Source organism: Engystomops pustulosus, chromosome 7 (genome assembly GCF_040894005.1).
Source record: "Engystomops pustulosus chromosome 7, aEngPut4.maternal, whole genome shotgun sequence".
Taxonomy (NCBI): Eukaryota; Metazoa; Chordata; class Amphibia; order Anura; family Leptodactylidae; genus Engystomops; species Engystomops pustulosus.
The window spans coordinates 152,263,889-152,278,080 of record NC_092417.1 but is presented as its reverse complement, the minus strand read 5'-3'; the positions used below and the strand labels follow the sequence as shown (position 1 = coordinate 152,278,080).

Sequence of the window (14,192 nt, the reverse complement as noted above, 5' to 3'; positions counted from 1 at the left end):
CAGTTTGAACTGTTCTTAGTAAATGTGCCCCAATAGGGCGGATTAAGACTGCCATAGGTCCTGGGCTGTATGAATAATATAGACCCTACAAGTCTGGAATAACCTCCTCCATCTGGTACTAGAATCAGATTCTTGAGGAATGGAGGATGCGACTCTTAGGGCTGCTTTCAATATGTGGTTTCAGGACCTTTGGAGGACCTCCAAATGTCCGGAAATGGCTCTTGTGTACATGAGTATTGAGAACAGGATCGGATGTACAAGGATTTCATGGGTGAAGGTCCTTCTCAGTATGAAATTTGGCTGATGGTTTGGGCCACCTAGAAGGCTTGGGCGCCAGGCTACTACCCAAAACGCTTGTGTAATAATCCAATACTGACGCATATCAAGTCAGAGATCAGAATAAGTTCTTGGGACAAGGTAACCGAAATAAGAATATAGGGACACCCCCTGGATTATCCAATGGTTTAAGAAAATAACTTGGGTCTAAGGGTTCAGGCTCCCGACCACATACTGTGGCTAACCCAAGGTCTCATAGGCTTCTATTGGGCACGATCATGGTGCTGTGTATGCATCATGTCTCATTGCACCACAAATGCCGGCTATCTATGCCGTAAATGATATAGCAGGTCCTATTGTTACCCGGATTACGTTGCGGTCAATCACTTGCTATGGACAAAGGCGAGTTTGGTGATGCTCATCACCCAATATTTTATGGAAAATGTCAACACTTTCCCGTTTGTGGCCCGAAAAGCACATACAGTCATGTGCATGGAGCTTTAATCTGTATGCATGAAGTGAAATATCAGATAAATGCATCACTTGGCCTTTAGTCCATATCCACAGCCAGTCTAGTATAACAGTGTCAAACAGTGATGTGTTAACCAGCCTTACATTAACATTTACAGACGTGACAGCGTGGGGGACACCTGGTCGCTGCTATACACAGTAACAGCCCTCCTCCCACTTACTTATATTCTCCTCCATTTCTCATAGAGAATATCAGTATCACTTCCCTAGTATTTGTTTCCTAATACACTCTGTCGTTCAAAGAGACAGAAAACTTATAGGACTGGCAAACACCAATTTCATTTTCTTTCTCGTCCCCAGGGCATAATATAGAAAATGGGGTTTAATGACCTCCTAGAAATTGTTGGGGGTCTGGGAAGATTCCAGGTCATCAACACCGCTTTGCTTTTTCTCCCTATATTTTTTATGGCCAGTCATAACTTTCTGCAAAATTTTTCTGCTGCGATACCAGCTCATCGGTGTTGGATACCGGATATAGATAATTCTACATCTCATTATAACCAAAGTAACTTGGGAATGTTTATACCACTGGATGCAAAAAGTCAAAAACCCAAGAGCTGCATGCGGTACAGGACTCCTGAGCTTCTCTATTGGGAAAATGACACTATGATGGAGACTGAACCTTGTAAAGATGGCTGGATCTATGATGGAAGTACCTTCTCTTCTACCATCGTCACTGAGGTAGGTGAAGAACATTTATAATCTATCTATCTATCTATCTATCTATCTATCTACAGTTTACTGTATCTATATCTTTCTATCTACAGTCAAAAACTTGAAGCACCCTAACAAATCAGTGCAACAATGCAAGAATTATTAATTAAATCAGAGTGGAAATAAATCTATGTTTCAGTTCCTATCCAGGAACCTTTATCCCACATAAAGGAACGGAAACATAGTCTTTTTGCACTCTGGGTTAAGTAAGGGGAATCTGACATCAGATTTTACACCACTAAACTACTAGTCCCCTCAGGTATGAAATGTTATTTTTGGAATGTCCTAATTTTTGTTAAATCTCACCCAGTTTCCAATATAAAAAAATCTCCCCTAGATGAGTCATGGTTAGTGATTGTAGGTGGAGTGTCACTTCAGAAGCCCCTATTTTGTGTTCTGTAGCACCTACCATCAAGCTGTTTGCGGATCTCATCTTTTTGATAACATCAGGTTCAGTTCATGGTTTTCTGATTTACAGGGCCAAAGATACAGGCAGCTAAAGACATAGCTGGAAATGCAAAGTGCAGATACAGATCCAGTTCCTCACTATTTTTAACTAGCTGTATGTCCAGTTCTGTAGCTCACAGAAGCTGATGTGATCCGAAAGATAGGATTCTAATCTTTAGGCTCCTATTTCCGTCTAAGGGGTTATATATACGTCCGCAAGCTTGCAGTAGTATATACGTCGCATGTGCAGTCGTGTGAATGCTGCCTTAATATGACACAAAAAGCTTGTTTCTAGGTCCTTCTGAAGTTCTGCAACCACTAAACTTGACCCATCTTGTGTGAAAATGGGATGAAAAGAGTCATTTTTGGGAGATGGATGAGATTTTACATAAAAGAAGGATTTCTAGCAAGGATAGTTTATACCTGACCTGAGAGGGGTTGTAGTTTAGTGGGGTAATACCTGGTGACAGGTCCCCTTTAAGCACCTTTGTGGATTTTTGACTATATTTGCTGGTGGTTTGATCAGGGCCATGGTTTGCATCCGCTGTGTTTGTATCATGATGCTGGATATCTTTTGATACCAATTTACCTACCATACCGACTCTATATTATTTTTATTTTTTACTTTTCCATAATTACTTTCCTGTACCTTCTATTCATTTTTATACCTTTTTCAGACAACGGAAAAAAGCGGTCAAAAACACCACTTGCTTTCCACAGCAAATAGCCAAGGTAGTTTCTGCTGTGGTTCTACACAAGGGTTAAGACTGGGACTGGACAGGACCTAAAATGTTATTTTTCATACGAGAATAGCCACTTTATACTAATATATGAAATATTTCAACATGGTGACAGATTCACCAGGAGGCTTGTGTGTATGTGGACGAGTCTCTGTTTTATTAGCTTCGATACAAACTACTAAAAAGTAGAATACTTCCAGCTACCGGCCCCTGTGCAGCTGCACTTAGTTTTTGGAAGAGGATAAGAGTAGTATATAAAAACAATCTATTCTCATTGTTCCCACTCCGATGCTTATGAGATCCCAGCTGGTCTCTATGTTCTGCATTACAGGAAATCCCAAATCATCGCGAAAATCTATTACATCAATATGTACTCCAAAATTAGGAAGCAACTAGGCTTCATTTTTTTAGTGTTCTGCCTGTTGGCATCACTGAGATATAGCTGGAAAGATGCCTGGAACACTTATCCGTAACAGAAAAGTATGTTGTATAATATGTAAGAACATATAATACAGTATGTACAGGCAGTCCCCGGGTTACGTACAAGATAGGGTCTGGAGGTTCGTTCTTAAGTTGAATTTGTATGTAAGTCAAACTGTATATTTTATAATTGTAGATCCAGACAAAAATATTTTAGGCCCCAGTGACAATTGGAGTTTAAACATTTTTTGCTGTAATGGGACCAAGGATTATCAATAAAGCTTCATTACAGACACCTTACAGCTGATTATTGCAATCTGAAACTATAATGAAGCATTCAGAAAGCTTCACCAGAGGTCAGAGGGGTCTGTCTGTAACTATGGGTTGTCTGTAAGTCGGGTGTCCTTAAGTAGGGGACCGCCTGTATTATATAATATACAGGTGGTCCCCTACTTAATAACACTCGACTTACATACGACCCCTAGTTACAAATGGACCTCTGGATATTGGTAATTTATTGTACTTTAGTCCTAGGCTACAATAATCAGCTGTAACAGTTATCACAGGTGTCTGTAATGAAGCTTTAGTGTTAATATTGATTCTTATGACAACCCAACATTTTAAAATCCAATTGTCACAGAGACCAAAAACGTTCTGGCTGGGATTACAATGATAAAATATACAGTTCCGACTTACATACAAATTCAACTTAAGAACAAACCTACAGACCCTATCTTGTATGTAACCCGGGGACTGCCTGTATAATAATATCTAAGATAAAAGAAAAAAAAAAGTTTTTTTTTTGGGTGATTGGAGGGGGTATGATGGCCGCACTTATTAGAGGGATCTATGATTTCCACGCACTTGTTTTCCTTAGGACAATCATGTTACATAACAGTTCATGACCTTGTATCAAGTGACCAACTTCTTTAAATGTCATGGTAATCCCTGATATCCTCTGTCTTTGTGTGATATGACTATAACATATATTTTTCTCTCTCCTATAGTGGGATTTAGTCTGTAACCATCGTAAAATGAGACAAGTAGCACAGTCCATTTACATGGCCGGGGTGCTCACTGGAGCATTGGTGCTTGGTAGTTTGTCTGACAGGTAATATTACATAATGTATGGAATAAGAATACTTCTAGCAGTTAACCCTCCTAGTACCTTCATTCGTTTCAATGATAAAGAGAACCTGTCACCAGGTATGTCATTTTTAGCTGGTGTCAGGTTCCAATAGCCTATGCAATGCTGATGACATTGTACTACTTTATAATGCTTCATTTCACATAACCTTGCTCCGTGCAGGGGAAGGGGCAGTCTGTGTCTCAGTCTCCTCTCATCCTCACTAATACAGCTCCTTCCCCCCTTCCTGACCTGTGCATTGAGCAGACAGGGGAGGGAGCGAGAGGGTGTGGAGGAGAGGAAACATGCATGAAGAGACTCACACACAGGCAAACACAGTCTAGTCTGGAGGTGTCCAGGACTTATCACACGCTGCTGACAGAGAGCCAGGAAATGTGAAATACAGTTTTATAAAGTACTGAAATAATTGAGAATGCCGACAAAGAAATTTTTAAAATCAGCATAGAATAGGCTATTGGAATCTATCACCAGCTATAAATTATATTACTGGTGATAGGTTTATTTGGGAGTCCTGTTCAGATCACATTAGAACCCTACATTCTTACCTTTTCAACCATATAGAAAAATACACTCATTGACAAAAACAAATTATAAAGTAGGAAAGAAAATGCCTTCCCTATTGGACTATAACACGGTGCTCAGAGGCTACTTTTAAGCAGTGTACCTCTTGTTTAGTGATGTTGACTTCTAGAAATGCATCCACCATGCACTAAAAGAAGCTTAGCCCAGCTGACTGACTTTGAGATGGGGAGCATCAATGAACCTAGAGAAGTTGGACGGCAGTTTTGATAAATTATCTGCCATCTTGCATCTGTTAACAAGCAGGAGCACCTTCCAGAGTCTTGTGGGCAACCATGGAAACCAAGGGGGCACTTTTTTTTATTGCGCCGCCAATTCCCCCATCCTCCCCCTCCCCACATCTATGCTTTGATCAGTTTCCAGGACTTAACAGGTGGGAAGTTATCCTAGATATTCCATCATTTTCAGTAATGTTGAGCCCTACACACTTAATTGGTAGATATTTTAGCACAGCAGATAAACTGCTATAAGACAACCACAAGACTTATTAATAACAGGGTCCAAATACCTCCACCACCACGTGCCTCCATCATTCCGGAATTACTAAGAGCGAAACTCCCTGCTATATGCAAGGGTTAACATTACAAAAAAAAAGTTCATCTTTTGAAAGTGGCAGTGACCTGAGGCTGTCAAATGTTGAATGTTAAATCTGGGACTCACTAGGGGCCAAGGTGATGATTGGGATTTTCAGATGAGAAAGCAGTGATGAAAAAAGGTTTGTTGTTTGATACATTTATTGTTTGTTTGTTTTTTGTTTAAATAGGTTTGGACGAAAGGTCATTCTGATTATTTCATACCTGACAATGGCGGTTTCTGGCACGTGCGCTGCCTTCCTTCCCAGCTTTGTGACTTATTGTGTCTTCCGGTGCTTGTGTGGGATAGCCTTCTCTGGAATTGTTCTCAACACCATCTCCTTAAGTATGTCAACAGTTTCCTTACCTGTAAATCCCATGTGGAAACCTTTCATGCTTTTAGTGTCATTTTAAAGATGAGAATTCCTGGGCCGAGCACTACCGCCAAAATGGTCTGTGTTATAATCCACTACTGCTTCTATACCAAATAATGATTATTGCTGTAAATGAGGTACCGTATTTTTCTATAAGGCCCACCGGACTATAAGGCGCACCTTCAATAAATGCCTGCTAAAACATCTAGGTTCATATATAAGGCATACCGGATTATAAGGCGCACCTTCAATAAATGCCTGCTAAAACGTCTAGGTTCATATATAAGGCGCACTGGACTATAAGGCGCACTGGACTATAAGGTGCACTGGTCCAAAAAATACGATAGTTACTTTTCAATATTAATATTGTATAACCTGTGCTTGTGTATGGGCTGATCCGGCCGTTATTGCAAATGTTTTTATAATAACTTTTGCTGATGCTGACAGAATGCACAATGTATAAGGGAAGACTGATCGCACAGATTATTTCTCTTCCACCAAATATTGGGGGTCATTTACTAAGGGCCCGATTCGCGTTTTCCCGACGTGTTACCCGAATATTTCCGATTTGAGCCGATTGTACCTGAATTGCCCCGGCATGCGCGCGACGGAAATCGGGGGGCGTGGTCAAACGAAAACCCGACGTATTCGGAAAAACCTCCGCATTTAAGAACGGAAAATGTGTCGCTTGGGACACGCTTACCTTCACTCAGCCCGAGCCGGTGAACTCCAGCGCGTTCAGATGCTTTTCAGCGCAGCAGCGCCACCTGGTGGACGGCGTAGGAACTACCTTATTAAATCCCGGCCGGACCCGAATCCAGTGCAGAGAACGCGCCGCTGGATCGCAAATGGACCAGGTAAGTAAATCTGCCCCATTGTGTGTCGGCCTGGTTGACGACCTTTCAATCAAGTACTAGTCTACAGGATAATGTGTTAGTAAGCGCCTGTTGACCCCAATACTCAGCCCAAGTCAACCACTACATTCTTTGTTGAAGGTCTAGAATGGATGGCACCCAAAGGACGGACTGTGGTTGGCACACTCTTTGCTTACAGTTTTACATTCGGACAGCTGGTCCTGGCTGGAATTGCGTATGGGATCCGAGACTGGCGATGGCTGCAGTTTAGTGTCTCCGCACCATACTACATCTTCTTCTTGGTCTCTTGGTAAGTTTGTACATTTAATCAATGGAAGGCTATGATTCTGTAATTTAGATATGTAAAAAAAAAGAATACGTTTCTGCTAGAGATGAGTGGACGCAAACATTTAGGCCCCTTTCACACTTGCGTTTTTCACGTTTTGCGTGTTCCGCGCATGTTTTAGATGCGCAGAACTTGCATTGCACTCTGACCCATTGTAATCAACAAGCTTTTTCAGACTTGCTTTTTTTTCACGCACACATGCGTGTTTTTTAAATGCGTGTTTTCACACGCGTAAAAAAACGCACCATACAAGTCTATGAAGACGCATCAAAATTGCATTGCACTCTGAGACACATGCAAGTCCAATGCAAGTGCAATGTGGTTTTCACGCATCAATTGCCATGGAAAAGATAGAGCTCAGACCTGAGTCTATTTCACGCACATTGTCTACGCGTGAAATGCGCATTGAAATTGCATTGAAAATGCGCATGAAAAACTGAACTTAAAGGGCACCTACCACCACAATTCTACCTATAAAGGTAGATCGGGTGGTAGGTGGATGTAAGGGATGTGAGGATAGCCCTTTTCAGAGCTAATCCTCACGTCCCCGCTAACTTTTAATAAACTTTATTCCCTTAATATGTAAATTTACTTATGCGGCTACTGGGGCGTGGAGTAGCCGGGCACGAGGCTACACAGCGCGGCTACTCCACGCCCCAGTAGCCACGTTACTCCTCCTACCCTGTGTGTTCGGCGCAGCTCTTCGTAGCTGCGCGCCCTCGCCCGACATGCTGGCGTTCTGCGCATGCGCAGAACGCCGGTCCGCTGCTGAGCAGCCACAGCTCCGAGGCCGGAGCTACTGCGCATGCGCAGAACGCCGGCTTGTCGGATGCTGTGCGCCGCACACACAGGGTAGGAGGAGTAACGTGGCTACTGGGGCGTGGAGTAGCCGCGCTGTGTAGCCTCGTGCCAGACTACTCCACGCCCCAGTAGCCGCATAAGTAAATTTACATATTAAGGGAATAAAGTTTAGTAAAAGTTAGCGGGGACGTGAGGATTACCTCTAAAAAGAGCTCTCCTCACGTCCCTTACATCCACCTACCACCCGATCTACCTTTATAGGTAGAATCGTGGTGGTAGGTTCCCTTTAACTGAAAAACTGATTGAACCCTGATGAAAAATGTCAGCTTTTCACTGACCAAACTTTGATTGCTCCCTGATCAGACTCTGACGTGATCTGCAACCAGGGTCGGACTGGGGTGCCTGGGGCCCACCAGAGAAATTGATTCTGGGGGCCCACCATACTACTACCTATAAATATTTGTTATTTCACAGGAGTTCACAGCGGCTGCATTGTGCTTAGCACTAACTTACCAATAAGGATAACTAACTATAATCCTTCACCTTCTCTGTATGTTCTCTGCACCACATCAGAAGACTAGGCACTGACATTATAGAAATAGTCTAAATAGTTAGTCAGTAATTACAGTTACCAGACTCAGAAGTGGGATTCAGTACCTCACATGTCACACGGCTTCTCCTTTGGGTACTGAACTGCAGGACGACTTCTCCCTTTTTTTTATCAAAGGAGAATTTTCCACCAGATATCTTCATCTCCACACTGTGCAACTAAAAATATCACTGTCACTACAGCATATTGTCACTTGGATAATGTACCACACTGTGCTCCTAAATAATATTCACCACTCACAACACAACTGACCACACTGTGCTTCCCACAATTATCAAATATACCCCCATAACAAAAACCATACTGTGCCCTCTCCATAAATCAATTATTACATTGCGACTCCTCAGTATGTTACAATACACACACTGTGTAAATAATATAATACACCTAATAAATTAAATTGGGCACCATTCCCTTTAATTTCATAATATATAATTTCCAATTAATCATTTCTTATGAAATATTTTATACAAAAAGTCCTAATATATACTCCTATTCGGTATATATGGGTGCAGCACAGTACTACTACTCCTATCCTATATATATGGACACAGCACAGTATTACTACTCCTATCATGTATATATGGGCACAGCACAGTACTACTACTCCTATCCTGTATATATGGCACAGCACGGTACTACTACTCCTCTCCTGTATATATGAGCACAGCACAGTACTACTACTCCAATCCTGTATATATGGGCACAGCACAGTACTACTACTCCTATCCTGTATATATGCATAGCTCCCAACCGTCCTGATTTTGCCGGGACAGTCCCGTTTTTCTTACCTCTGCCCCGCATCATGGGCAGCTGTCAGATTGTCACGGATTTTCCCTCCAGGTCCTGCATGTCCCGGCTCTGTGTCCCACATAGTAAATACTTTCAAAGCCTGAACTCTTAGGACAGAATGATTTCTACAGACATCGGGCAGGGAATCCTTTTCAGAGAAGTGTTGGGTTAGCAGAGAGCAGGGTCCATGTCATCAGGTTCACATCTCTATCCATATATGGTAACATCTCTTAGGGTTCCCCAGAGCAGACATCGGGCAGGGAATCCTTTTGAGAGATGTGTCGGGTTAGCAGAGAGCAGGGACCACGTCATCAGGTTCAGATAAGCATCTGTCCATATATGGTCTCCTAGGGCTTCCCCAGACACAAGCTCTTTATTTAATTACATTTTTGCCCAGTCTGGGATTTGAACCCCATACCCTCTGCACTAGAGATAGGAACCTCTACCAACTGAGCTATGAGCCCAGCGATTATCTAGCTAAGGATTTTTTGGTAACTAAAACTGTTATCTGCTACTGTTACACTGTGACACAGACTTAATGCACTGATTATTATTATTGTAATTATTGAGACAATTATTATTATTATAAATTGTATTATTTTTATTATTATGGAGACGATTATTAATATTAGTAAAAAATAATAATAATCATCTCCATCATAATAATAATAATTTTCTTAATAATTACAATAATCTCTGAGAAGATCCCTCCCTAAATACCAGGGCAATAAATCTGTGTCACAGTGTAACAGTAGCAGTAACAGTTCTTAGTTACCAAAATTCCTCAGCTACATAATCACTGGGCTCATAGCTCAGTTGGTAGAGGTGCTGTGTCATTATTACTCATGGCGTGCCGCCATTTTGTCCCTCTTTTCCTTTCACAAATGTTGGGAAGTATGTATATGGTACAGCACAGTACTACTACTCCTATCCTGTGGCCATATATACAGGATAGGAGTAGTAGTACTGTGCTGTGCCCATATATACAGGATAGGAGTAGTAGTACTGTGCTGTGCCCATATATACAGGATAGGAGTAGTAGTACTGTGCTGTGCCCATATATACAGGATAGGAGTAGTAGTACTGTGCTGTGCCCATATAAATAGGATAGGAGTAGTAGTACTGTGCTGTGCCCATATATACAGGATAGGAGTAGTAGTACTGTGCTGTACCATATACATACTTCCCAACATTTGTGAAAGGGAAAGAGGGACCGGCGTTCTGCGCAATGGCCGTAAGCGGCCACTTAAGTACCATCTCTGCTGTAATGCCATTGCTGAGTGTTTGTGCGACACACCCGTTTTTTCCCGGCACATGTCGCACTGTGACCCCTGATGTGTAGCAGAGTGAGTGCATCATCGCACGAACACTCGGCAATGGCATATATACAGGGTAGGAGTAGTAGTACTGTGCTGTGTCTATATATACAGGATAGGAGTAGTAGTGCTGTGCTATGCCCTGTGGGGACTAGCTTGGTAGAAGCGGTAAAATTAGTCCAGAATCGCAGTCAGAGACAGTGACACAAGAGCTTTGGCTATAAACAGGCTTTGCCTTGCTTTAATAGCAGAAAACAAATACAAAATAAACATAAAGCCTTGACTTCAGGCTAAAATAAACACCTGTTCGGCTGAACTCTAACTAACACAGAGTCTTCCCTGACTACTCGGGGGGCGTACTACCAGCCACCCGAAACAAAAACACAACGTGGGTTTTACCTCACGTGACACACACAGTCCGTATTAGGCTCGCAGGCCTCAGTGCAGGAGAATAGAGTCAGGTTCTGCCTCTCCACATGTTTCCCCCTGAAGCACAGAGTGCAATCCTTTTTAAAGCTCTAGTTGGAGCTGAGCTCCAACACCTGGGTTTCCTGAAGCAACCAGGAAAACCAGTGCTGGACAGGAAGGGAATGACCAGCCCCACTACCAGCCTGCCAGTCATTCCAAAAATCCAGGCCCGAAATAGGATTTACCAGATCCTTTAGCAAGCTATGTCTTGCTAAGGACATCAAGTCTCCCTGGATCTTCTACATCTCACTCAGTTTTCCCTGGGTGAGATGTACACCCCCTGTCCCTTAGAAGACATATGAGAGAAATCTAGGGGAAATATAGCGATTTCCGTCCACCTTACCAGTCACTATCTCACATACCCTCCCCCTTTGTTCGAACCTGTCGGGGCGGACACACTTAGCCACCAAGCAATGTGTTCTGGACAGAGCATCTGCATTTCCCTGCAGTTTGCCTGACCTGTGCTCAACTGAAAACTTAAAGTTCTGTAAAGTGAGAAACCATCTTGTGACCCTTGCATTCCTCTCTTTAGCCTGGCTCATCCACGTAAGAGGGGAATGATCTGTCACCAGCCTGAAGCGTCGACCCAATAAGTAATACCGCAGGGATTCCAAGGCCCATTTGATTGCCAAACACTCACGTTCAACAATGCTATAATTTCTCTCTGCCGGTGTAAGCTTCCTGCTTAGATACGTGACCGGGTGCTCTTCTCCCCTAACCTCCTGTGAAAGGACTGCACCCAACCCTACATCAGAGGCGTCCGTTTGCACGACAAACATTTTTTTAAAGTCAGGAGTTATTAGGACTGGCTGTCTACAAAGGGCAGATTTTAATTCCTGAAATGAACTTTCAGCCTCTGAGTTCCACTTGACCATGACCGAATTACTCCCCTTGGTAAGGTCGGTTAAGGGTGCTGCAATACTTGCAAAGTTTAGTATGAATCTGCGGTAATAACCCAGAATTCCCAGAAAAGCTCTTACCTGTTTTTTGTTTAAGGGTCGGGGCCAGTTTTGGATAGCCTCTACTTTATTTACTTGGGGTTTTATCACACCTCTACCAATGACATAGCCCAAGTAACGTGCCTCCTCAAGACCCAGAGCACACTTTTTAGGGTTGGCCGTTAACCCTGCAGCCCTAAGAGAATCCAGTATCGCCTGGACTTTTGCCAAGTGACTTTCCCAGTCCTCACTAAAAATGATAATATCGTCAAGATAAGCCGAGGCATATCTACGATGTGGCTTAAGGACAACGTCCATTAACCTTTGAAAGGTTGCTGGGGCCCCATGCAACCCAAAAGGCAAACAAACATACTGGAAAAGACCCTCTGGGGTGACAAATGCAGTTTTCTCCTTTGCCCTGTCAGTAAGCGGCACCTGCCAGTACCCTTTGGTTAGGTCAAGGGTGGAAAAATATCTAGCATGACCAAGTCTCTCAATTAGTTCGTCCACCCTTGGCATTGGATAGGCATCAAACTTTGATACCTCATTTAATTTCCTGAAGTCATTACAGAAACGCAGCGTACCATCTGGTTTAGGAATCAGGACAATGGGGCTTGACCACTCACTATTTGATTCCTCAACAACCCCTAGGTCCAACATCTTTTTGACTTCTTCCGAAATGGCCTGTCTACGAGCTTCAGGTACCCTGTACGGTTTTAGGTGAACTCGTACCTGTGGTTTGGTGACAATGTCATGTTTTATCAGCGAGGTACGGCCTGGCGTCTCTGAGAACACATCAGCGTTTCGCAAGATGAACTCTCTAGTTTCCTGCGTCTGAGCCTTGGACAGGGACTCGGATATACGAACCTCGGGTATGCTGTTACCATGAGAGTTTACCTCTACTGCAAGGACCTGCGGAGTAACTTCACAAGGCCAACTTACAGCTGACAAATTTTCTCTGTCCTTCCAGGGTTTTAGTAAATTTACATGGTACAACTGTTCTGGCTTCCTCTTCCCTGGCTGATATACTTTGTAGTTCACCTCTCCTACTTTCTCCAAAACTTCATACGGCCCTTGCCACTTAGCCAGGAACTTACTCTCTATGGTTGGTACCAAAACTAAAACGCGATCACCAGGGTTAAAAGTTCTGACCTTAGCCGACCTGTTATATACCCGCCTTTGGGCCTCTTGAGCCTGCTCTAGGTGAGCTTTTACTATAGGCATTATTGCACCGATCCTGTCTTGCATAAGACTAATGTGCTCTATTACACTCCTGTGGGGTGTATGTTCCTGTTCCCAGGTTTCCTTGGCAATGTCAAGGAGGCCGCGGGGGTGCCTACCGTACACCAGCTCAAATGGGGAAAACCCAGTGGAGGATTGCGGTACTTCACGAACTGCAAACATTAGATAGGGTAACAGGCAATCCCAATCCTTACCGTCCTTACAAACCACCCTTTTTAACATGCCCTTCAGGGTCTTGTTGAATCTCTCAACCAGGCCATCCGTCTGTGGATGATATACAGATGTACGCAAGTGTTTAATTTTCAAGAGCCTACACAACTCTTTAGTTACCATAGACATGAAGGGGGTTCCCTGGTCTGTAAGGATCTCTTTAGGGATACCTGTACGGGAGAACATGTGAAATAGTTCCTTGGCTATTAGCTTAGAGGAAGTATTTCTTAGTGGCACAGCCTCGGGATAACGTGTGGCATAGTCTACGACAACAAGGATATACTGATGTCCTCTAGCTGATTTTACCAGGGGACCAACCAGATCCATTGCCACTCTCTCAAATGGTACCTCTATAATGGGTAAGGGGACCAAAGGACTCCTGAAATGTGACACCGGAGTGGTTAGTTGACACTCTGAACAGGTCTCACAATACCTTTGTACTTCAACTACAACCCCTGGCCAGAAGAAGCGCTGCAAAATACGTTCACGGGTTTTTTCACATCCCAAATGTCCGCCTAGCACGTGCTTGTGAGCCAGATCCAGCACCACCCTGCGGAACGGTTGGGGTACTACCAGCTGTTCAACAATTTCCCCACGTACATTGTCTACCCGATATAGCAGTTCCCGATCAATCGCCATGTGAGGAAATACCTTCTCAGCCCCTGGGTATTGTGGTACACCGTTTATTACCTTCACATTTTCCCTGGCTTTTAACAAGGTGGGATCTCTTAGCTGAGAGGTCCCAAAATTATCCCGGGACACCTCCAACTCAGGCATATCGGGAGTTTCCTCCTGTTCCTCAGTATCACCAGCTA

At 43.3% G+C, this 14,192-nt stretch overlaps 1 protein-coding gene across 4 annotated transcripts in view; it reads left to right on the top strand.

Annotated features, from left to right (window-relative positions):
- LOC140071067 (solute carrier family 22 member 6-A-like) overlaps positions 1–14,192 on the top strand; it is a 35,397-nt gene that overhangs the window by 9,146 nt on the left and 12,059 nt on the right. For 2 of the 4 annotated variants that reach the window (XM_072118318.1, XM_072118317.1), the window contains exons 2-5: positions 1,108–1,488; positions 4,136–4,239; positions 5,618–5,772; positions 6,796–6,964. In XM_072118318.1, coding sequence (XP_071974419.1) covers positions 1,123–1,488; positions 4,136–4,239; positions 5,618–5,772; positions 6,796–6,964 — 794 coding nt within the window. In that variant the 5' untranslated portion in view covers positions 1,108–1,122. The remainder of the gene's footprint in view (positions 1–1,107; positions 1,489–4,135; positions 4,240–5,617; positions 5,773–6,795; positions 6,965–14,192) is intronic. The other 2 variants (XM_072118320.1, XM_072118319.1) reach the window with 2 other exon arrangements.